At 38.6% G+C, this 26,787-nt stretch overlaps 1 protein-coding gene across 1 annotated transcript in view; it reads right to left on the reverse strand.

The window, feature by feature from the left end:
- Positions 1-26,787, reverse strand: part of WWC2 (WW and C2 domain containing 2) — a 260,140-nt gene that overhangs the window by 134,138 nt on the left and 99,215 nt on the right. The window contains exon 2 of the mRNA XM_069096538.1: positions 18,070-18,179. Coding sequence (XP_068952639.1) covers positions 18,070-18,179 — 110 coding nt within the window. The remainder of the gene's footprint in view (positions 1-18,069; positions 18,180-26,787) is intronic.

Genomic DNA, 26,787 nt, shown 5'->3' on the forward strand with positions numbered 1-26,787 from the left:
AGAGGACCAGGGTTCAAAACCCAGCTGGGTAAAGCTGCCAGCGGCCCTGGTTTCCTCCTCTACAAACTGAAGGCTGCTTCCAGCTCTAGTTAGAATCTGGGGAGCACAAAGAGCTAGCGTGAATGCCACCTGACTGAATTGGAAAGCCACTTCAAAGTGGATCCAGTCCAGAACCCAAATTATTGCTAAGAGAAAACATTATTATGGCAACAACCAATTAAAATGATCACAGAGGCTTTTCATTAAATGTTGCGCCGTTCCGTGGGGACTGAAACACAAGAGGCTTGGGAGCAAAGGAAAGCCAGTGAGAAACTGTTTCCTCACCATTTAAGAACTGGTAAAATTATGTAACCAGGTATGGATCTCTGAGACAAAAGGATGACATTATCAACTTGCCTAGTAACAATGTTGGCAGCAAATATATTATTTCAGAGGATCAGAGACTTCAAGATGGAAGGGTCCTTCCAGACCATCTAGTCCAAGCCCTCTCCCCCATTTTACAGATAAGGAACTAAGACCCAGAGGGGATAAGTGACTTACCCAAAAACATACAGGTAGAAATGAGAAGACCCTGGATTCAAACCCATATCCTCTGATTTTGAATCTATTCTTTTTCCACTCTTCCCAATACCTACCCCATTTAAAAATATTTTGCAATATTAAATGCCCTACACATTCTGAATGTCACCATGAGTAATCCTCTATTAAAGGCCTATTCTGACACCTCATTAAGCCATGGAGCTGACCTTGGGTTTGGCAAAGCCAGTGAACAATCACAAGCTCTAGCAGGGCCTATTCAAGTTTAAAAGTCCCAATCACAGGAAGGAGAACTCTCACAGGAGGGTGTAATGATCCCAACAACCCCCTTGCTCTACTAAACAAAAAAGGCCTAGGGAAAGTTCAAAACCTGGGTCACCCTATAGGAACACAACTAGCAGTAATAGTGGTGGGGAATTTGAATACCAATTAGTAGTCAGTTTCGAAGGTGTATTCCCCCATACCTATCCTCCTCACCCCCCTCCAGCCCTATGAATCAACACCAGGCCCCAGGTCTAAGGTCCTTGCTCCCCTGCCCCATTCAACTCTCCTATTCAACTCAAATAAGAACACCATAAAAGCACACCAGACTCAACTGGTTTGGGGAACCCAATTCCACCTGAGACCTGCTCTGTTTCCATCTTCCTTGATTGTTCTTCTTTATTATATGTCCTCAATAATACTGTACTGTTCTGTGCATAATGTTTCCTTGTACTGAACTACTGGTATCCTGAACCTCACAAATGTTAAACCTGTATTAAGACAGAGGACCAGCCTAGCTGTCTGGAGAGGTCCATCTCCAGAGACATGGTCATCAGGTGATGATGATGGGTTTTTTTGGAGGAGGGAGGGCAGAGCAATTGGGGTTAAGTGACTTGCCCAAGGTCACATGGCTAGTAAGTGTTAAGTGTCTGAGGCCAGTTTTGAACTCAGGTCCTCCTGACTCCAGGGCCAGTGCTCTATTCACTGTACCACCTAGCCACCTGATGATTTTTTTTTTTACACCACAGAAATTCAGGAACATCTACTCAAGTGTGAACAGAGAACACACATTGATGAAATCACAGATCTTTGAAGAAACATGAATAATAATTTGCAGAAAGTAGAAAACTTTACAGCAAACCAATGTATACAAACCAAGAGCATGAAAACATCCTTGGTGGGTTAAAATCTAAGTGACTGAATGATGTTGCTAACATTCCACCAGGCAGAAGTAGAGTTTCAGGTTCAACAAACCACAGTTGTGACTCATCTAAATGCAGATGATTTCCAGTTAGACTATTTGGGAAAGCAATGCTATGCACAGAAAAGTACACTGAACTAAAAACAAAAAAAATCTGGCTTTAATTCCTGCTCTGCCATCAACTAACTGTGTAACTTTAGCAAAGTCACAGCTTATTGGACTCAGTTCCCTGATCAATAAAATGAGCTCTCATCCCACTGGAATAAAACTTCTATTTGAGGAAAGCAAGATGTCATTTCATTTTATCTTTTGATGTCCAGCGTCTATTACAATGCTTTCAACATTAAAAAATGTTTGTTGAACTGAATTTAATCAGCTGATCCCAAATGCCTCTTCCAGCTCCAAAATACTATTCTAGGTACAGAGTAGAATTTAACACACCTTCAACAGAAGCCAAGAGCAAAAGGATAAAAATAAAAGCCAAATGAATTACCAACGCTTTACTAATACTAAAATACAAAATGGAATGGATTGTCTTGAGTGATGGTAGGTTCCTCCTCTTTGTAAGTTTTTAAGCAAGTTTCTGAGTAAACTTTCTCCCCCTTCTTTCCTTCCTCCCTCCAAAAAACAGCATGCCATCTGATATAGGCTCTACATATATATTCACATTGAACATATTTTCACATTAGTCATGTTGCAAAGAGGAATTATAACCAATGGAATGAACCACAAGAAAGAAAAAACAAAACAAAAAAAAAAAGAGAGAGCAAATAGTATGCCTTGATCTGCATTCAGACTCCATAATTCTTTCTCTGGATGTGGAAAGCATTTTCCACCAACAGTCTTTTGGAGTTGTCTTAGAACCCTGCATTGCTGAGAAGAGCCAACTCTATCAAAGTTAGTCATCACACAAGGTGGCTGTAACTGTGTACAATGTTCTCGTGGTTCTGCTCCCTTCACTTAGCACTATAATAGTAATGTAAATGGGAAGATCTTTCCCATCCATTAATAGGTCCATGTGACCTGCTTAAGTCATATGAGTTTGAGTCACATAAAGCCTGTGGTGGGAGGAGTTTGCTGAATGGGTGGAGCAGAGTCCTGAGGAAGCTGATCAGAGCAGTTAGAGCTGAGGGAGAGAGGAAGCAGGCAGTGAGCTATGAGTGTTCATTTGTGGGAAGGCCCTAGCATGGGGAAGGCTTGGGGATGGCAGTGTCCCCTGCAGTTATTATGTATAGATTTCTTTATTGCTATGATGTATTTGGCTTTCTGGTACTGGGATTCAGTTTTCTGGTGTTTGAATAAATGTTTTAGTTCTGTCTTCCATGTGGAGAGTCTGTGATGTTTTGCAATTCAGAATTACACTAGCATACTCATAGCCACCATAGGTGCTGTGAGTATCACACTGGTGCTAAAAGCATCAGTTCATATAAGTCTTTCCAGGCTTTTCAGATGTCTGCCTGTTCATCATTTCTTACAGCACAATTGTATTACATTACATTAAATACACAACTTGTTTAGCCATTCCCCAATTTATGGGCATTCCCTCAATTTCTAGTTCATTGCTACAAAAAGAGGTGCTATAAAAATTTTTGTACATGTGGGTTCTTTTCCCCATTTATATGATCTCTTTGGGATATAGCCCTAGACGTGGTATTACAGGGTCAAAGGGTATGCACATTTTCATAGCCCCTTTTGGCATAGTTCCAAATTGCTCTCCAGAATGGTTGGATTAACTCACAGCTCTACCAACAATGTATTAGTATTCCAATTTTCCCACATCTTCTCCAGCATTTATAATTTTCCTGTTTTATCATGTTAGCCAATCTGGGATGTGTGACATGGTACATAAGAGTTGTTTTGATTTACATTCTCTTATCAATAAGGATTCAGAACATTTTTTCACATAACTATAGATATGTTTAATTTCTTCATCTGAAAACTGCCTGTTCATATCCTTTGACCATTTATCAACGAGGGAATGATTTATATTCTTATAAATTTGATTCAATTCTCTCTATATTTCAGAAACGAGGCCTTTATCAGAGACACTGGTTGTAAAAATTCTTTCCCATTTTTCTGCTTCTCTCCTAATCTTGGTTGCATTGGCTTTGTTTGTACAAAATCTTGTCAATTTAATGTCATCAAAATTATTCATTTTGCATTTCATAATGATATCTCTTATTTGGTCATAAATTCTCCCATTCTCCATAAATCTGACAGGCAAACTATTCCTGAAACAAGGCATTTTCAGAACACGTATATGTCATATGGATCTTTCAAAGTTCACATACTTTTAGACAAATACTAAAGATAAAATATAGGAACATACTGACAATGTTCCAGCATAACTGTTGATTTCATTATTAATGAAACAGCACACAACAAACAGACATTCTAGAATCTACATTGGTTCTTTCCTCAATGATGGCTCTAGCTGAAATTCCTACTATCTGGAGCTTTAACGGAAGGTGTGAGATGTCTTGAGAAATGCTGCATCTCTATCATTTCCATTTTCTTTAGTAAAAGATGACAGGATGGCAGCACTTATGTTCTCCTGCGAATATATCTAGTATGCTCCTTGAGGGCAGGGATTGGCGGGGGGATGCCTCTTTTTCTATCCCCAGCACTTAACATAGTACCTAGCACATAGTAGGCATTTACTGAACTGAATAACGTATTTCCAAATGTCCCCATTATTTCTACTGGTTGTTAATGCATTATATTCTATAACCTTTCCAAGTTGTCTATTAGAGTTTCCACTAGGAGGTGTATGTGAGATGAGGTGCCATGTAAGTAAGCTGCCCTAAGATTGGTGTATCGGTGCCTTGCCTAGAGTTATCAATCAAGTATTTATTAAGTGCTTACTCTGTTCTGGGTACTGGCTGGCACAGGGAATACAAGTACAGAGATTAGAACCATTCTGACCTGCAAAGAGCTCACATGCTTGTAGAAAAAAAAATACACACATAAACAAATAAAAATAAATGAATGAATGAATAAACATACATATATTTATTATATACACACACAAACATTTATGCATTATATATATATAGTTTATGCATACGTGAGAGGGGTATGTATGTAAATACATATATATGTAGTGTATATATGGAGGTGTATGAGAATGTGTACATGAATACATATGAATGTCTATAGGTAAATGTACATACACATACTATAAAGTGAATATATATGTATGTGTGCGTGTGGGTTCATACACACACAGCTTAGGGGGAAGGACATTAGCAGTTAGTAGGAGCAGGAAAGACTTTATGGAGAAGACGATGCCTGAACTACATCTTCAAGGAAGAGATGAAGGCTCTTTGAGACAGAGGGAGAGAGTGAATTCCAGGCATGGGAACAGTTGACGCCAAGGCAGAGACAGATGGAATGTCTTGTGGGAGGAATAGAAAAAAGGCCAATTTGGCTAGAAGGCAGAACACAGGAGGGAAAAGTACCCAATGAGGCTGGAAAGGATAGGGTGGGGCCAGATTGTGTACAGCTTTAAAAGCTAAAAACAAGAGTTTATATTTTATCCCTGAGGCAACAGGAAGTCACTAGAGTTGAGAAGGGGGAATCACAAGGCTAGATCTGCACTTGAGGAAAATTACTTTGACAAGAGTGTATAGGGTGGACTGGAATGGGGAGAAACTTGAGGCAAAGAGGCCAAGTGTAATGATCTAAGCGAAAGGTGAAGAGGGCCTGAGATATGGTGGTTGCTGTTTACGTGGCGAGGATTTGGATATGAAAGAAATCATAAAAGTGGAAAGGGCAAGATTTGGCAACTAATTAGATATAGACATATTGGGGTGAAAGAGAATGAGAAGTGGAAGATTGGTTATAAGGCCAGGAGTCTGGAAGGATGGTAGTCCTTTTGAGCACCAGAAATAAGGATGTTTGGAAGAGAACCTGCTTTAGGTTAGGGGGAAAGATAATGAATTCAGTTTTGGACATGATAAATTTAAGACATCTCTTGGTCATTCTGTTTCAAGTATTCAAAAGATAAATGAAAATAGGGGACTGAAGCTTAGAAGCAATAAAAACATTTCTATAGCACTTACTATGTGCTAGACACTGTTCTAGGAGCTTCATAATTATTGTCTCATTTGACAGATAAGAGATTACTAATAGATAATAAATGGGTGATAGGATAAATCGATATACATACATATGTGTGTTTGCCTGCATAAACACATGTGTACATATACATATGATTACTGGTATACATGTATATACTTTCAAACTCTCTCTTGGTAATGTCTTTGGTTCCATGTGCTTAGTTATCAGTTCCATGAAGATGATTCACATATACACACATAAACACATATTCATGTATGTACACATATACATGTATATCTGTTGACATATGTGTATATATATATATAGAACACATAGCAATCTTCTGCACTGTCAGGTAAAGGTGTGATAAACTATGTGGAAGGAAGGAAGGAAGGAAGGAGGGAAGGAAGGAAGGAAGGAAGGAAGGAAGGAAGGAAGGAAGGAAGGAAGGAAGGAAGGAAGGAAGGAAGGAAGGAAGGAAGGAAGGAAGGAAGGAAGGATTTCTTAAATGCCTACTTTGTTCTAGGAACTGTGCTATTTTATAAACCAATCTCATTTGATCCTCACAACAATCCTGGGAAGCAGGTGCTATTATTGTGTCTATTTTACAGTTGAGGAAATTAAGGCAGGCAGAGTTTAAGTGACTTGCTCAGGGTCACACAGCTAGTAAGTATCTGAGGTAGGATCTGCACTCAGGTTTTCCTGCCTCCAATGCCAGCAATTTATTCACTGTGCATTCTCGTTTTCTCTAAAGACTGGGTGCCTTCACAATAACCAGATGCATGCTTTTCAGTCTTACTGAAGACCTGTCTGTTTCAAGGGTAGCAGCTAAACAAAACCAAGGTGGATTCAGGAGAGCCCAGAATGGTCCCAGTGGGTGGGGGGTGGAGACTAAGTGGTGGGAGTCCTTAGTCCAGAAGATCCTCCAGAAGCCGAACTGGTTTGGGGAATTTAGTCTGCCTTATTGCTTCATTTTAGGGTGGGTTATAGGCCAGACCCAGCCTGGCTTCCAAGGGCACAAGGCAGAGAGGAAGATCAAAGCTAAACACTAAATGGAAATTATGCTGGAAAACTTTTGTTTTTTTTTATTTAAATTTTTAATTCATTTATTTACTTTTAGTTTACAACATTCAGTCCCACAATCCCTTGAGGTCCAAATTTTCTCCCTCCTCTCCCCCATGGGGCCATGCAATGAAATATAAAGTCTGTCTTTCTTTCAGTTCTAGATTACTATTCTGTGCACATCAGTGGTTTTCCAGAGTCCAAGCTATTGTATTGTTTTGGAGGGGGGAAGGAAGGTTAATTGGGGTTAAGTGACTTGCCTAAGGTCATACAGCTAGTATTAAGTGTCTGAGACTGCATTTGAACTCAGGTCCTCCCGACTCCAGGGCCGGTGCTCTATTCACTGTGCCACCTAGCTGTCCCCCAAGCTATTGTATTACTGGGACAGATTTCTTAACCTGGCCAGGCCCATTATACATTCCCTCATATGAAAGAAAAGAAAATCTCTTTAAAGTAGTCAACATTCTGCCACTGATAATTTTTCATTTAGTTACAAAATCGATGCATATTAATTTTTTTAAAATTACCCAGATGTAGAATAAGTATGGTTCTTCGATGTCCAAAAATGAAGGCTAAAGACAAGAGAAGAGGAGATGTTACTTTGCACAGGAATGAGCCTTTGCAGACAGCATCCCTGCGGATGGTTTTGAGGTATGGAAAATCCTGCAGCCAAGCAGAGAGAGCCTGCGGTTTCTAGACAATATAGTTACATAGCTACATACATTCAATTATGAATGGTCATAATTTAGTTACAATGCCACTTGATTTATTAATGTCAATTTCAACTCCTATCCAAAGTTACGGAATACAAATTATTTATTTCAGTCTAGGTTCTAACAGCAACCATGTCACAAAAGTTAACTCTCTTTGAGGATTTGGGATAGGTCAGCAGAAACACTCCCTCAACTCTTAAATACCACATGCCACAAGAATCTCAATAAGGGACATTTACATTTTATGAGATATTTTGCACAATTGAAACAGGAATCACAAAATAGGATTCTCAAAGGTACCTTTGAAAAAGGTTTCCTAAAACAATGTTGTGTTTCATCTCCACTGAATGGATACATTTGCTGAATGGATCTATGAAGCCTATTTATTAAAGGTAAATACTCAAAGAAAATATATTATTATGAAGGTAGGATTTTTTTTTATTAAGATGTGATAGCCCAAGGAGATCACTCTATTATAAAGCAAAGCAATTTGAAAGTTGTCTATGCTACAGGAGAAGTAACACATTGCGTAATGTGCAAGCATGACATGTCTCGTGGTAATTCACTATTCCAAGAGTTCTTATGAATGTGGAATTTAAATATAGGAATGAATTATCAGAGCCCACCATGGAAGACAACATTAGGCTGGTGAAATGCATCTACTTTGGAACTAATCTCAAGCTTGCCTATTTTTCTCCCTATTGGGAAGAATGGATGTCACCAATATGGGTTAAAAAATGACCTTGTTTGGACTAATTTACCTTTCCATCACATCCCCAGCATATGCTCAGTTCCCATGATCTACTCCTTCCCTCTACCACAGCACCACACATAGGGACAGTCACACCCTTGATTTCCTTCCATGACCCATAAGTATTCTACTTTCATGATTCTGAAGTTCTTTTTTCTGACCATAACCATTTATCACTTCATCTCTCCCTATGCATCATTCCTTTTAAATTTATTCTTCATTCTCACCCTGACCTCCAGTGCCCTCCAACCCTTAGAACTCTCCATGGCATTATCCTGTTCTGACCTCACACTACAGTTAACTTGACCCCAGCATATCAGGGCAGCTAGATGGATAGAATGCTGGTCTAGAATCAGAAAGATTCATCTTCTTGAGTTCAAATCTGACCTCAGACACTTAGTAGCTGTGTGACCCTGGGCAAGTCATTTGAATCTGTTTGCCTCAATTTCCTCATATGTAAAATGAGACAGAGAAAGAATGGTAAACACTCCAGTACCTTTGCGGAGAAAACCCCAAATGGGATCATGAAGAGTTGGACATGAATGAATAATAAGCATTTTACACTGCTCTTTAAGTGTCTAATTTCATGCCCCCATCCTATAGCTACTCAAATCAAGTCCAACTTCAGCCTTGGACAACTCCCACCATCCACCTCTACTTTTTTCTTATGCTCCTGAAGTTTTGGAGGAAGTCACTGAACCATTCTAAATGAGTTCACTACAAATATACATTATCTAATCTTAACTGGGCTGACACTGATAGAAAGCAATTAATTCTTTATTCCTCTCCACTTGATTCCCACCAAAATAGTCATTCTAAACCTCATTTTCTCCCCTCAAGTTTCCCAAATATCATAGACATTCTCAGAAGACCTCATTCCATACTTTGCTTTCTAGCACTTATAACAATGTTTGGTACACAGTAGGTGCTTAATAAATGTTTGTTGATTAATTATGGAGATTAATTATTCTCTTCATCTCAAAACCCCCTATTCTCTCATCCTTTTTCCAATCTCTGATAAAGAGATGGCCCTTGTCTAGGTGAATTCCTCAACATGGCCCCAAGTTCCTATCTACTTTCCTACCTACTTTGGCAAACTGTCCCCACAATTATTCCCATCTCTCCTTCTAAACTTCAGTCTCTATCAATCTATCCACTCCTTCCCCATTACCTAAAGGATGCCTAGGTCTTCCCAATTGGTTAAAAAAAAAAACCCTCACTTGACTCCAGTATCTCCTCAGACAATCATTCTCCCACTTTACTTCCTTTTTTAAAGCCCAACTCCTAAAGAAAAAATAAAACTATGAATACTTGTAGTTTCTACTTCCTCTCCCTCTCCCTCCTCTAACCCCTGCAGCCTGTCTTCAGAGCTCATCATTCACCAAAACCAATCTCTCCAAAGTTACCAATGACCTCTTAATTGTTAATTTGATGGCCTCTTCCCAATCCTCAACCTTCTTGACCTCTCTGTTGCATCTGACACTGCTGACCATCTCCCAAACAATTTTCCCATTTCTTTTCTTGCCTGACAGCTCTTTCACTCAATCATTTCCTATATTACACTCTCTAATTGTGGCTGCATCAGCTCTCAACTTATCAGCTGACGTGGCTTCCATGATCATGTCTATATAGGTGACTCTCAGACTGAGGCTCGCTCTATCCTTCTCTCGGTGGATGTGACTGACTGACTGTGAGTCAGCTGGCCACATTTTCCCCTTCTACAAAAGGAGGAAGGTGAGACAAATTATTTTTATTTATTTATTTTTTTGCCTTTTGGAGGGCAGTTGGGGTTAAGTAACTTACCCACAAGTTACACGGCTAGTTTTCTTGGTGTGGGTGTTAAGTGTCTGAGGCTGGAACCAAACTCAGGTCCTTCTGACTATGGGGACAGTGCTTCACTCACTGCGCCACCTAGCTGCCCAGGACAAATTATTTCTAAGTTTCTACCTACCTGCTCTAAATTGCTATCTTAAGTAATAATGGAAAATGTCTCTGATTTTTTTCTTAAAAGAAGGAAGGTAATAAGTAAAATTGGTGTTTCAGCTAACCTCAAAGAAAGTTAACAGTACCCAAGTGACATTCTAAATAGTATAACCACAAGTCTTTGTGTTTTGAAAATTGTGCTGCAGAATTATCCTTGAGAACTGAGGCACCAGTATTCAATACACACTGCCTTTGTTTTCTATTACTTCTGAAACTTGACCCCACATGGGCTGTATGTATATATTGGAAAGATGCCAGCATTGTCTAATGTCCAATTTACAGTCTCTGAAAGGCCATGTTTAAATAATGTAGTGGAGGGGATCAATGCCCATGTTGTATCAACTAAGAAACCTTTAATTATAATTTGGTCTTCTTAATACAGCACTTTGCAATCCTTTCAGGCTTCTACTGGAGCTTACACAGTCTAACTCTCATAAGATCTTTTCTCCTCCTCCCTCCCACCCCAACCTGGCCTTTCCCCCTTTTAAGAAGTCAATGGCAAGGAGGAGGGAATGTTATCCCAAAAAGGAACTTGAAGCTAGCCTGAAATAAGAGTATTTCATCATGTTTTAAATTTAACATTGAAACCCCAATTTTATATTTTGCCAGCTGCACAATGCTCATGGCCATAAAGAGAATTGGTATTGAAATAGCTCTGCTGGTTGCCTCTCTTTACCAATGTAAAGAAAAAATAGAACCTGGGAGTCTCAAATTTCTCTTCTAAAATAGTGATTCCAACATTTAGTAAAATTTCAAATGCCCTATCAGTCTTTTTGATGCTATTTTAACAAAATTCTGCCCATTTCCCCTTCAAAAACAACTTGAGGGCTGGCAGAAATATAGTAACAGAAGAACACATGGCATCCCTTGGGCAAATTAAGGGTGCCCTGGGGGAGGGAGGAGTCACAGAAACTGGACCCAGAATCACTGCCCCAGAGAAAACTGCAACTCATAACAGCTATTCTGTCTTAGTAACAGCTATAACAAAGATACACAAGCCAGGGAGTTTACTGAATTAAAAATGCAAAAGGACTTTTTTTCAAAAAGGGTTTTATAAGATGTAAGATATTTTGTCTATAGATTCATTCAATCCAGTGGACATATTTTAAGCATTTAGTATGTGAGCACACAGAACACAGTGTTATATGCTGGGAAGATACAACGTTTTAGATAAGACACAGTCTGTCTTCAGAGAACTTAGAGTCTAATAAAACTAAAGACATACAAAGTTAACTATGATGCACACTACTTCCCACTTCAATACTTCAAAAATCTGTGATTTTATCAGTGTGGGAGCTTACTCCTTTGTCAGAGATTGTAACCCCTTTAGCTTCATCGGATTTTTGAGAGCTTACATTCCCTATCATAGCTTCCAATGTCATGATAAGGTATCCCAATTGCTCTTTCCATGGAAGAATGTACATTAATAAAAGGTAAACACTTATGGAGTTATGAAATAAATTACTTCAAAAGATACAAGGGAAAGAAGAAAAGGTGGAAGGAAGGAGAAAGGAAGGAAGGAAGGAAGGGCAAGGGAGGGAGGGAGGGAGGAAAAAAGGAAGAGATGGAGGAAGAGAGGGAGGGAGGGGAGAAAGAAAGAGGAAACAGGGAAGAAAAAAGAGGTAAAGTTGGAAGGGGGATAGAAAAGGAGAGAAAGAAGGGAGGGAGGGAAGAAGGAAGGAAGGAAAGAAATGAGGGAGGGAGAGAACAGGGAAGAAAAGGGAGGGGAAGAAAAGGAAGGTAGGTAGGAAGGAGGGAAGGGAGGAATAGAGGGAGGAAACAGGGAAGAAAGAAAGAGGGAAAGAGCTGTGTGACCTTGGGCAAGTCACTTAACCCCAAATGCCTTGCCTTCCCCTCAAAAAAAAAAGAAAGGAAGAAAAAGAGGGAAAGAAGGAAGGAAGGAAGTAAAGAAGGAAGGAAGAAGAGAGGGAGGAAGGAAGGAAGAAGAGAGAGAGGAAGGGAGGGAGAGAAATCTGTTAAGCACTTATTATGTACACATTGGAAACAGTGCCTGGGTGAGAAATCAGAAAGACCTGAGTTTAATCCTCCTTCAGACATTTCCTAACCAATTCTTTCCATGTTTCCTTAGTTTCCTCATGTGAAAATTGAAGATAATAATAGCACCCACCTCACAGAGTAGTTGGGATGATCAAATAAGATAGCATGTAAAGGGATTTGCAGACTGCTATTTAAATGCTGAAGTAATTATAACAAACACCATTACCACACAGAATCAGCAGCAACAGAAAAACCTACTAACAAACAACAAATAAATAGAAAAGTAAGAGAGTCCCTGCCCTTAAGGAACTCACATTCTAAAGGGGGAGACAACATAGAAGAAAGTTTTCACCTGCAAGCCAGATGGAAAAGTCCAACAGTTCTTAGGGTCTATTGGCAAAACGGATGGTAAGGCCTCTTTTTTAATGTCATTTGCACTAATTCATTTCTGGTTCTGATTTTGAACCACTGGTGTTGAGAACCACGAAAGATTATTACCAACAAGTATGAAGGATAAGGGGCATTTGGGTTAGCTTTCAAAGAGGGACAGGAGATTTGACGGGCAGCAAAATGGGAAAGGGAGGATATTTGAGGCACCAGGGACTTCACGTTCATTAACAGGGAATAGTTCAATTTCATTAATGAAGCCAGGCTGAAAGAGCAGGATGATAATAGACTGTAGAGGGCCTTGAATGCTGGGCAAAGCAATACGGACTGTCACCAATAAGGAGAAATCCATGTATCAGGAAAAATACTCTATGAAAGAATCATTGGAGAGGAGACAGAAAGCTTTAAGCTCAAGATTCTTCTCCTACACCTCCAGAGAACATGCATTTTCATCAGGTGAAGAAAAAGAAAGTACCTGTTAATGTTTATATGTGCATTTATACAGAGAAAGGCTTACAAGATGTTTTACATATATTATCTCACTTGATCTTTGCAACCACCCCGAGGGATATACTCCAAGTGTATCTCTATTTTGTAGAGGCTCAGACACCATTCAATGACACTGAAAAGGTCATGTGGCTAGAATCAAAGATGAACTTCAAACTCATCTCTTTTTAGACTCCCAAACACAGAGCTGAGCTCTTTCTACCACTACAAAAGAATTGTTATCATCACATGATACAGAGCTGAAAAGGACCTTAAGAGTTCCTTGAGGAGCACAGAGAACCGGGTTTAGAGTCAGTGGGCCTGAGTGTGGCAAGTACTGGCTCCACCATGTACTTTTTGTGGGGGTTTTACTTCTCTAGGTCTCACTTTCCTCATTTGTAAAATGAGGGGGTCCCTTCTATTTTTAAATCTATGCTTGCAGATAAAGAACTGAGGCATATGAATTAAGATAAAAGATAATGAATTAAGTTTAAAAGACTCCAACTTGGAGCCTTATACCTCAAGATGAGTATTTCCCAGTTCCAATGGTAAAGTCAAAACCTTTGAAAAACTTTATAACTGACTTCCAGCCCTTGCCTCCAAATAAGGCAAAATCCCACAAAATTGACATAAACCTGGAGTTTTAAGCAACTACAGTTTTCAAGGTCAAACTTTAAGGTATTGACCCAGATAAGACAGAAAGGGTTTTAATAAACAAAACTCTTCAATCCCTCATCCTTCATAAAAAGAAAAGGGAAAACTGCTGAAATTGTGAAATGCATAGATATAGCATATGCACCTACCAGCTGTTAAAATAGGATAATAACATTTGCTCTCTAAACCGCTTTATAGGAATGTCTTGAAGATTAATGAGATAATGAACCAGGTCCTTTTAAGTGAATAAACTACTTCACTGCATGTAATTTGGACACTTTAGGGTACATCAAATCCATCAAGGCATTAGAATGGCAGCCCTGAAAGTTTTATATATTTATGATTATTTTAAAAAATATTGCAAATGAATTGTTTTCTACTTACTTACACAGAAATGAATTTTAATTCCTGAAGGAAAAAAAAAACCTAAAGATTGAATCACAGTCAGTCAAAGAAAAATTCACTGCAACTGAACCTGCACCTACTATGTGAAACACAGTACACAGGTCCTGAGCATACAAAGAAGCAACTTACAGTCTAGCAGAGGGTAGAAGACACTTGCCTGTATAAACTAGGGCATACTGAGGACATAGAGAAAAGTCAAATAGACAAGAAAGGGGAAACAGAGGAATGAGCAGGTACATCATGGCGAGGAGTAACACCAGACTTAGGGAGTTATGTAAGGCAGTGATTGCCACAGGAAGATCTTAGAAGATGTATCCATTTCAGGCATGTCAGGAACAAGTGTTTAAAGGAGAGATCAAAAAAAGGAGATTAACTCAGTGTGGATGGCAGGCATTATGAAGTGTCCTGGGAAGGCATCATATAGTAGAGGGTTTTCCTAGAATGCCAGACTAAAGCAATGGGGAACCATGGAAGGTTTTTGGAGAGGGGACTGATGAGATGAAACCCAGGTGCCAGGAAGATTATTTTGGCAATAGGAGAAGACATAGGACCAATCATATGCTTCAGAACTGGAAGAGACCTTACAATTCACCTGTCCGACACTCTAATACATATGGAAAGTACAATCCAAACAGACTCGCCCAAGGTCACACAGGTACCAAATGGGCAGAGCAGGAATCCAAGTCCAACTTTCTTTCCAATAGTGGAGAGGTTCACCGTGGGAAAGAGAAGAAAAGAGGAAAGAGCCTAGAGAATTACCCTGACTTAGGGGAACACAAGACCACTAAGAAGAGACAGTGAAGGAGATGGATATGGAACAATCAGAGTGAGGAGAGGAAGGGAGAATTAGGGAAGAGATTATAAAATGGAAGTATCTGGTCAGCAGCGACAGCTGGTCAGCTTCAGAAAGCCAAGGATAATGAGGACTGGGGGGGAAAGAGGGCTATGAGAATAAAGACTTTTACCATCATTCCAAAAATACGTGTAGAAAATGTTTTAATTACAAATGTAATTTTACTCATGGAGAGGGAGGCAGATGCATCTGTGTTACCATCCTTTGATGACTGCTTCAAGAGACTTCAGTTTATCATAATTATCTGAGATGGCCCCAAAGTGTGTTCTTATTGGTTTCTCAAAGACCTTTCCAGCAAAGCAAAATGTTTGGTCTTAACCCAAATGGAAAGGGTTTGAGGACAAGGGAAAAAAAGACCTTGTGTCCTCCATCTGAGGACCAGCCTAACTAACTTAAGGATGGGCTCTCATCAGCAAAAGTCTATACATCGGGTAATGGATTGCTCTGACCATAAACAACTCACATGATACAGTCTGCTCAGGCATACAGGGGTTTCAAGTTGCCTAGAGAGAGGCACCATAAGATTTAGAGATGAAAGAAATGGTAGGGAACACATAGTCCAACTCTGTTATTTTGCAGATGAAGACAATGAGGCCAAGAAAGGTTAAATGACTTAAATGAGATAACATTGGGGAATAATTATCAAAGCCAGAATTGTAATCAAATGCTCTAATTCTAAATTTAGTGATCATTATACTACATCACAGGAATCCCCCCCCCAACACACAAGAAATCAAAGGTCTTATCAAGTAATGAAGTGGAGATTGTACTTTTTTATTTTTAAAGCAATTAGTCTCTTCCACCGTAAGACTTTGGTGTGCCTTCTTTGGTGATAATCAGAAGTTAAAACAGATAAACAAGAACAGAGCTAAAACAACTGAGTCAAAAATTCACCACCTTTTGGATTCTCTGGGAAACTATGATTGGCTTTAAACTCATACATTTCAAAAATCTCTCAGGTGGAGAAAGAATTTCCAAAAGAGTGAGCAAAATTTCTTCTGAGCAGATTAAAAAGAGATAGAAGGTACCATTTATGGTAATTGGTATATATATAAACAGTCATCTACATGCATAAAAGCTGGCTTCCAAATATACCCTGAGTTTCACTGATACAATGGGTACCTACCTGTGTATCTATTTTAAAGGCTTTAACTCAGTAATTCAATACACCCCCCCCACCTTCACCCCAGCTTCACCCTATGCCTGAGAGTTAGATTATGTGAGAGTTGGAAAAACTCTTGCGTTGCAGCTATTAGTGATTTACAATGTGCATGTGTATCTGCTGACTTATTAGGAAATTTCATCATGCAATACTTCTTGCTAGCTAATCTTCTCTGCTTCCTTGTCTGCCACTGGATGGATGTGAACATTTCATTATTCATTTCTGATTGCTTCCTCAGCAGAGCACCTTCCTTCAGTGGAAATTACTGGAAGAGCAGCCTTCATCCTAACCTCTATTTAACTGTTACAAGAGCTTCACACAAGATTACTCAAAGATAGACGAAGCCTTCTCTCATTACCAGGCCCATCTAACATGTGGCCTTCACCCACTACAGATTTTCATTTGTGTGAAGCATAATTTCATTAGTTTGGGATCCTTTCTTTATAGGAGAAAACAAATATTCATGTTTATAAAGATGAAACCTTCCATCATTAGAAATATCACTCACTCGGGGTGGCCAGGTAGCATAGCGAGTAAAAGCAACGGCTCCAGTGTTGGGATAACCTGGATCAAATCTGGGCTCAGATACTCAGCACCACACCCAGAAATAACTGGCTGTGTAACCTTGAGCAAGTTACTTAACCCCGACTGCTTTAAAAAAAAAAAAAGAAATATCACTCACTGAGAGAGATTTTCTATCAATGATAACTGGTACAAGCACATCCAAACATATTTTATATGTTTAGCTTTTTGGTTTTCTAAAAAAAAATAAGTGCCATCTGTCTAATCTTTCTTTGGTCTGTTAAAAACTAAACCAACTACCAACCTCAAAGGGAAAGTGCAAAAACTAACAAATAACAAGTTAACAAATAACATATCACTTGTTCTAATGTATTGATAGCTTAAACACAAAACACAGTATTCTCATTATGGAATGATTTATAATATAAGAATTTGCCAAAGAGAATTTTTTAAAGTATGAAATAAATTAGATTACATTTTCCAAACAGTTGCATTAATGAAATCCTTTCAGAAAGGTTATGAGAAGATTATCTGCTACATAAACTACAGGAAAATAGTAAAGGAGATTGAGAGGGAATTCCCTCCCAACCCACCAAGGAAGCCGAGAGTAACTGCAAAGACTCAAGAGGACAACATGGCTCTCTGCTGGGGAGCTATGACCACATTTACAACAATGGCTGTCCAATGCTATCTGCCATGGTAACCTGGGGGGCAAAAAGGCAGCCAGCCATGTTTCCTTTGCCCCTTACAAGCAGAGCACTTTCAAAGTCCCCATAAAGTAGCAACAAGAAAGATTCAGAGTGCTCTTAACTACTATAAGACAGTGCAGTTTAAATCTTCAAGAACAGGAGAGGGTCACTTACTTCTGTTCCCCATAGTCTTGAGAGGCCAAATATGGCCAGAACAAGGCATATCCCCAACATACAAACAAAGTTAACACCAGAGTAAGGGAGAACTCTGTCCTTACCAGAAAACAGTGAATCCACTGTCCAAATTGAATATGACTTTTATCGTTTTTGTTGTTAATTGAGAAACTTCTCTCCCATTTAAAAAAATGTAAAACACAGGGGCGGCTAAGTGGTGCAGTGAATACAGCACCAGCTCTGGAGTCAGGAGGACCTGAGTTCAAATCCTACCTCTTAACACAAACACTAGCCATGCGACCTTGGGCAAGTCACTTAACCCCAATTGCCCTCCAAAAAAATGTAAAGCACAGAGAAAATGCACTTTGTAGACAATTAAACTGAACAACATGACATCTTAAACAGCAGATATTTGGTGTAGGTGTTTTAAAAGAAATGAGAAACTTACTGTTGATGTGGTCAATGTAGTAGACACCAATCTGGTGATCAAATGCTGCTTCCCATCCCCATGGCAGCTCATCTCCAACACAATCCGCAAATGAGAGAGGTTTGGTTAACCTAAAATAAACCAAAACAGTTAAGCCAGTGAGAATTATTTCTTCTATAAATGGAAGAGAATAGAAATAAGCATTTATTAAGCACTCGCTACATGCCAGACACTATGATTAAACACTTTACAAAGATGATCTCATTTGATTTTTACAACAATACTGTGAGAAAGGTGTTATTATTGTCTCTCATTTTATAACTGAGGAAACTGAGGTTTAGGGTAACACAACTAGTAAGTGTCTGAGGTTGGATTTGAATTCAGGTCTTCTTACTCCAGGACCAGTGCTCAATCCAATACTAAACTATCCAAATCCACAAGGGCCATCTCCAGTCATCCTGCTCTATATCTGGCTGCTGGACCACATGGCTCTGGAGGAGAAAGTGAGGCTGATGACTTTGCACAGGCCTCCCTCCCTCAAATCTAATTCACTTGCAAGTCATAGTATATCACCTTCCTGACTTCATTGTCCTCTTTGACAATGAAGGACAAAAAACAATTGAATCCATCAAAACATTTGAAAAAATATTTAGATAGGTTAGATTTAAATTCAAGTGAATGCAATTAAAGCTTTCTTAGGTTTTTATTATGTGCAGATAACTGTGTTAGTCACTAGAGATACAAAGATAAAAAGGCTGGGGGCAGGGTGGGGGTAAAATATGCAGTAGCTATGTAACTAAGGTTTTTTTTTAGCTTTTTGGAGGAGGGAAGGCAGGGCAATTGGGGTTAAGTGACTTGCCCAAGGTCACATGGCTAGTAAGTGTTAAGCGTCTGAGGCTGGATTTGAACTCAGGTCCTCCTGACTCCAGGGCCAGTGCTCTATTCACTGTGCCACCTAGATGCCTCCCCCCCAATAAGTACTTTTTAAAAAGATTATGATTGGGGCAGGGGGACAGGATGATCCAAACATAGAACCCTAGGGATATGGGTAAAAGGAGAGAATACTTTGACCTAACAGAGTCAGGGAAGGCTTCATGGAGAAAACAGTCCCTAAGATAAGCTTTGACATAAGAGGAAGATTTTAGAAAGCAAAGATGAGGAAGAAATGTACCATAAGCATGGAGGGCAGTCTGAATGAAGTACAGGGGCAGGTGATGTCAGCATAAGATCAGGGAATGGTCTGATTTAGCCAAAACAAAGAGTAAGAAGGAGAATGATAGGAAATAAGGCTGGAGACCTGTAGAGGACCCCCAAATAACAGGCTAAAAAGTTTATCTAAGGGCAACAGGGAGCCAACTGAAGAATTTGAACCACTAGGAGACATGGTCAGACCTGAGAATTAATATTATTTTGGCAGCTATATGAATAACTGGAGGCAAGAAGGGAGACTAGTTGGGAAGCTGTTAACACAGTCCAAGAAAGAGGTGATGAGAGCCTGTAATGGGGGAGGCATCCAAGAGGAGATGTGGCAGTAGGGTCAACAGAACTTGGCAACTAATTAGATGTGGCAAGGGAGGCAAAAGGAAGTTACAGAAAATGCCCAAGTTTCAAACCTTAGAGACTGGAAGGACAACAATACCATCAACAAAATGAAATAGAAAATATAAATGAGCAGAGACAAGAAAACATTGTATACAGTAACAGCAATATTGCTTTAAGAATGACTCTGAGCAACGAAGTCATTTTGACAATTATAAATACCCAAATTAATTATAAAGGACAAATGAAGAAAGATGCTATCTGCATCCAGAGAAAGAACTGATAAATCTAAGTATGTATAGAACAATTTTACACATATACCTATTTGTATCTAATGGTAGCCATCTCTAGTGGGGGAGGGAGAGAATAAAAGAAATTTACACCATAACTTTATTATATATTTAAAAGAAAAGGCAAGTTGTACATAGCAGATTTGTCGTTTCATGTGCAATCGTCTTTTTTATTATACTATGTTATGGAAATGTTTGTTTTATTCATTGAATTAAAAAAAAATAAAAACAGAAGTAGGGAAGCCTGGACAGTAAGGTTTAGAAGAGATAATGAAGAGTTTTCCTTTGGACAAGCTAAGTGTAAGGTGACAGTCACTCCAGATGACAAAGAATTAAGTTCTATATAACAATAAATTATAGTAGCTATTATGATGATCATTTCTACAGTACTTGAAGATTTTCAAAGTTCTTGGCAAATATCACCTCATTTTGCCCTCACAACCCAGAGAGATAGGTGCTATTTAGACAGAGGTTAAGGGAAGTGACTTCTCCCGAGTCACAGAGCTATTAAGAATCTTAGGCAGTACTTGAACTCATGGCAGAAGAGGCATATCCCACACCGTGTTGGAATGAAAAAACAAAAACCTTTCTTTCTAATACTGACTTTGCTCTGCTGTCACTAATGGGCTGTGTGGCCCTGAGCAAGGTGCTTAATTTCTCTAGGCCTGTTTACTTATCTGGAAAATGAGTGGATTGGACTAGATGATAACTAATTACTTTACAATCTTAAAAGGTTCTGACTATGATTATATTTAGAGGCAACTCAGGATTAATTTTTCAGAAATTGCATGAACAAAAAATTACTGTAATGATAGCTTAATCTTGGCTATCTAAATAGAAAAGGAACTTGTCACTCCCTACAATGAGCCTCACTCTTCAAAAGCCTCCCCCTTCCCCCCACCCCCAGACTTTAACACATTCATTCACAGGATTTCAAAAACTTTTTTTTTACTCATCAATATAGCTCATTTATATAACTGTAATGAAATGAATTAAATTCTAACTCAAAACAAAGTTGACAGCATAAATTGGGGAGGTTTCATTCTCATGAATGAACTCATTTCAATCAGGAAAGGTCTTGTGTAGAAGGTAGTGTTTAAGATCAACTCTAAATTCAGGAAAGAGACAACTGAACGAGGCAGGTGAGGAAGGACCATAACTCCTGGTATAAGGAACAACCTGTTCGAAGCCACAAAGGTGAGATAAGGTATCACATGTGAGGAACAGCAAAAATAGTTCATAAGAATCTCTGGCAAAAGAATTTAATGAAATTACGTTTGTCACATAGAACTATCTACTGACATTTCTCTGATGAAAAGCATTTTTACCTAATTCCTAACAAAAGAAACAGGAAATTCTAAATCAGAAAAGTACAGTTTAAAATAAGAAATTTAATCATAAAAGCATCCAATAATCAAAATGTACCCTAAGTTCATCCATTGGATATAATACAAATCAGTCTACCAAATTGGCTAATATGAGGCATTATCTGCTGTTTTCCTTCAAAATTGTTCATTCTGTCCATTCTACTGTGAGGTAGCTGTCATTCATTAGCACTTTGTTTATAGTAAAGGTTTAAATATCTATATTGGGGAATTTATCCCATCTGTAACTCTTAGTAATATGACTACAAGAAGTTTGAGTACATTTCATAAGCAGATGATCTGACATAATTTGCTTCACCAACAGAATGTCCACCCACCAACTGGGTGGTCACATTCTCTCTTTATGAAGTTATCCACATTTCTTCTCATAAAATCACCAGAGTCCATGTAGCTCCCAAAACTTTTCATCGACATAGCTCAGACTGTTGACAACATCACTGGGGAGCTGACTTTCTCCTTCATTCCCTGTCATGTTTGCCAAATGTTTCTCTCTTTTCACTCAGCTCCATTAGAGCAGGCACAGAGAGCCTGCCTCCCACTCCTCACCCCCACATTGCCAAATTCTTGTGAGACCACAGGCCACATTTCTTCTGATTTAACGCCCTACCACCACCATCCCAAAGCTCTTCACTATGAACAAAAGTGCTTATGAATGACAGCTACCTCACAGTAGAATGGAAACAAAGGTCATTTCTATCATCTCGTGTACAAATGCAGTTCTTCACTCTTGGATTGCCAGCAGAAGATACAATAAAGCAGAGAAAGAAATCCTTTCTGTGGCTTGAAGCAGTTCTGGCAACCAGAGTCAGTGAAAGAAGGAAGACACAATGGTTCTCCTTAACCTAAATCTTACTTGAGGGGCTAATTCCTGGGATCTTGGCAATGGGAACATTTCAGTCAATTGAAAAAAAAATCAAATACAGATGATATCACCTAAATATTAAAACATTGCTTTAAAGAAACTGACAACTGCTTTGAAGAAGGCATTGTGAAGACTTTAAATACTAATTACAAATATAAAGAACTATCAAAGTTCAGGGGCGGCCAGGCAGCACAGCAAGTAAGAGCACCGGCTCCAGTGTCGGGATGACCTGGGGATCGAATCTGGGCTCAGACACTTAGCACCCACCCAGAAACACCTGGCCGTGTAACCTTGAGCAAGTTACTTAACCCTGATTGCTTTAAAAAAAAAAAAAAAAGAACTATCGAAGTTTGAATTATTTTGGTTTGGGAATTATAAAACATCCTTTCAACTATGAAAGTAATCTTCCTAAAGTACCAGTTCACTATTTTCTCTTTATATTCAATAAACATCAGTGACTCCCTATTACTGCCAGGATCAAAAATAAAATCCTTCGTTTGACTTTTTTAAAAAAAACTCCTTCATAATCTAGCCCTTTCCTAATTTTCTGGTCTTCTTAAAACTTATTTCCCTCGTGAATTCTACAATTCAGGGCATCTTACTGTTCCTCTCATAAACATTCCATCCCCAGACTCGTGGGCATTCTCAGGGACTATCTCCCATGTCTGGAATCTCTTTTCACCTGGATTGCCTGATTTCTTTCAAGTCCAGCTAAAATCCCACCTTTTACAAGAAGCCTTTCTCATTCTCCCTTACTGCTAGTTCCATCTCTCTGAGCTGACCTGCAAGCTATCCTGAATACATCTTGTTTCTATGTGGTTGCTTGCATACTGCTTCCATCTGTAGACTATGAGATTATCTTTAGACCTTGAGAATACAGGGACTGTTCTTTCTTTGTATTCCAGTCCTTAGCACAATGCCTGGTACATACTAAATATTTTTTTAAACTTAATTTCTTTTTCTTGTTACAATTTCCATTCTAAACTGTCTCCCTCCCCATTCTGCACTAGAGAAGACCACCCTTTCACAGATGTATAGCTACATACATATATGCATATATATATCTAAAACCATACTATGCATACTTTTATTTATCGGTTTTTTTCTCTAGAGGCATATAGCACCTTCCTTCATGGGTCCTTTGTAGTTAATTTGAGTATTTATAGTACTCAGAATAACTTAGTTGTTCACAATTGTTCTTCAAACAATATGGCTGTTGCTACGTACAGCATTCTCTTGGTTCTGCTTATTTCACTTTTCACTATTTCATGCAAATCTTTCCAAGTTTTTCTAAAATCAACCAGTTCATCATTTGTTACAGCACAGTAGCATTCCATCATAATATACTACAATTTGTTTAGCCATTCCCCAATTAATGAGCATCCCCTCAATTTCCAGTTCTTTGCCATCACAAAGAGAGCCGCTAGAAATATTTTAGAATGTAGAAGTTCTTTTCCTTTTTCCCTGATCACCTTGGGAAACAGACCCAGTGGTATTATAGTATATACAGTTTTACAACTCTTTTGAGCATAATTCCTTATTGGTCTCCAAAATGGTTGGATCAGTTCACAACACCACCAACCATACTAAACACTTAACAAATGCTTGATTTGTTGACTTGCCTGGGAGTCCATGGTGGTCAATCTACTTAGTTTCAGCATAGTTTACAAAAATAGATTACTCGCTCCCTAACTACTTGACTAGTACTAAGAAAGGGACACTACTAATTGTGTTAAGAGAAAGGAAATAAATAGTACTAACAAGTGGGTAAAACACTTTCCATAAGCATAGGTTTTTCATCTACTAATCTTCCCTCACTTAGTTTAGATGAAACAGACAAGGCAGTTCCCTCCTTCCCCATCAAACTAAGAAAATCTTTAGGCAGTTGTGCCCAGAGGTCCCAAGTATTTGTATAATTGGGGTTTGAGTAGCTTGGAAAATAAATCAAGTGTTATTGTTCATAAACCTGAAACGGGGATTTCATTTTTGTTTGTTTGTTTAAAGAATTTATTTTCACAAGCATTTATCAGCTCTCCCTCCCTCTGCTCCCTCAATTAAACAATTTTTTTTTTTTTGCATTTTGGAGGGCAACTGGGGTTAAGTGACTTGCCTAAGGTCACATGGCTAGTTTTTGTATTAAGTGTCTGAGGCCAGATTTGAACTCAGGTCCTCCTGACTCCAGGGCTGGTGATCTATTCACTGTGCCACCTAGCCACCCCCAATTAAACAATTTCTAAAACCTAAAAAATAAACCCTATTAACAAATATGCATAGTCCATCGTGGCACTGTCCAAAACTATGTCTCACTCTGCATATTAATTCCATCATCTCTTTAAGCAGGAGGTCTTTAGCATGTTTCATCTTGTATCTCTCTATAATATTGCTGTCACTGTATATATTGCTTTCCAAGTTCTACACATTCTGCATCACATCCGAGGACTTTCCAGTGTCCTATGAAACTGAACATTTCATCATTTCTTATGGCACAACATTATCGCACTATGTTCATACACCATAATTTGTTCAGCCATTTCCCAATAGGCAGGGATTCCCTAGTTTCCAATTTGAGAATACTAAGAAAAAAGTGGCTATAAATATATATCTACAGATGGGTCCTTTTCCTCTTTCTTTCATTTTTTCGTGGGTACAGCCTTTGGAAGTTATATTTCTGGGTTAAAGAATACACAGTTTGGTAACTTGGGGAGTAGAGATAGAAACTGTCAGTATGGCAGAACCAATCTATGACCACAGCACTTAGTGTACCTGTTGTTTTTTTATTTCATTTTGTTTCTTTAAAATGAAGAGATGTTTTAGATATCAGGGAAGGAGCCAGTGGATAAAAAGAATCTATTTAGGGAAGAGAAAATAATTGGTTGACCTTTCTTATAGAAAGAAAAGTCAGGATGACTTCTAAGTTTCCTACTTGCTCTAATCTAAATCTATGAAAAAGAGTTTCAGTCTCTTCCAATCAGAGCTAAGAAGATGAGCAAATCTATTTGAGAGTCTAATAATTAATAATTGACAATTTTCTGAAAATATGTTTAGAGATCCCAAAATTTTAAAAGGCCTATTTCTAGAACCTCCTCAATGAAAACAAATCCTAAAGGGGGGAGATACAAATAAATGTCTTACATGTTTAAAGCTTCCTAGTTCCAAAGAAGTTAAATAAATTTTTTAAATGATTCATAAAAATGTTTGAAATAAATTTATAGTTGGTATAGATATAGCAGTGAAAATTAGGAACCTATCTGAATCCCTAAAATAGCAAAGAGAAAAATAGATTTGTATGTAAACCTATGACTGAATATTGTCAAACTTATATAGAACATGTCAAATGGAATTTATAGGACTTTAGTCCAACTCACTCATTTTACAGGTTATAAAAAGTCCAAAACTATAAAAATAAGGCATTGAACTAAACATCACCTAAGTTCTTCTCTCAATCTTGTGAAACCCAGAAAGATCAAACCCCAAATCACACAGCTATGGGCAGCTAGATGGTGCAGTGGATAGACTGCCAATTCTGAAGTGAGGACTACTCCTTTTCCTGAGTTCAAATCTGGCTTCAGACTTTGTATTAGCTGTGTGACATTGGGCAAATCATTTAATCTTTCTTCCAGTTTCCTCATTTGTAATATGGTGATAACAATAGCACTCACTTTCCAGAGTAGTTGAGAGTATCAAATGAGATAAAATTTGTAAAGTACTTTGCAAACTATAAAACACTACATAAATTCTAGCTGTTATGATAATAAGTATTTCGTATAGACAATATTTGAAATTGTCAATTGACATTTGAAGGGACAATTGACATTGAAAATGTGTGCTCCTTGAGGCAAAAATGGTATCATTTTTGAATGTGCAGCCAGCACCCAGGATAGACCCTTGATAGACTTGTTGACTGACTGACTGAATGTGGTTAATGCCGTATGTGCTCTGAATCTTCTCACCATTAGGAAAAATGACAACAGTACCAAAAAAAACAGTAAGAGAGTCATCGTTCATAAAGTTCAAATTCCAGATGTGACAAAATTGCACAAAATTATGTTATTTTTGTGCCAGAACTTGCAGCCATAGCATATGCAATGCCAGATTTCCTTGGTTTTGGTCTATTTGCTATATATCATGTTCTGTTTAGGAATAATTATAAGAATGATGATAGGTATCTTATTTCTTGCCTTCTCCATAAGAGGGGGGAGGGGTGGAGGAAGGTAGAGAATTGGTAACTGAAAGTAATAAAAAATAAAATTAATTTTTAAAGAGGAATCATAACAATAAAACCCTTACTATGTGCCAGGCACTGTGCTAAGCACTTTATAGTTAATCTCACTTGATCTACCCATCAACTATGGAAAAGTAGGATTATTATCTCCGTTTTACAGATGAGGAAACTGAGGCAAACAGAGGTTAAATAAGTTGCCTACAGTCATGGCCTACTCTTCATGACCCCGTGGACCATAACACACCAATATCGATCCGTGGGGTTTTCCTGGCAAAGATACAGGAATAGTTAGCCATTTCCTTCTCCAGCAGGATAAGACAAACAAAGTATAAGTGACTGGCCCAAGATGATGCAGCAAGTGTCTGAGGCCAGATTTGAACTCAGGTCTTCCTGACTCCAGGCTCAGTGATCTCTCCACTCAACCACCCAGCTGTCTCCATG

The sequence above is a fragment of the Petaurus breviceps genome, unplaced genomic scaffold (genome assembly GCF_028583685.1).
Source record: "Petaurus breviceps papuanus isolate PSGF00001 unplaced genomic scaffold, PetGlider_PUasm1.0 126, whole genome shotgun sequence".
Classification (NCBI taxonomy): domain Eukaryota; kingdom Metazoa; phylum Chordata; class Mammalia; order Diprotodontia; family Petauridae; genus Petaurus; species Petaurus breviceps.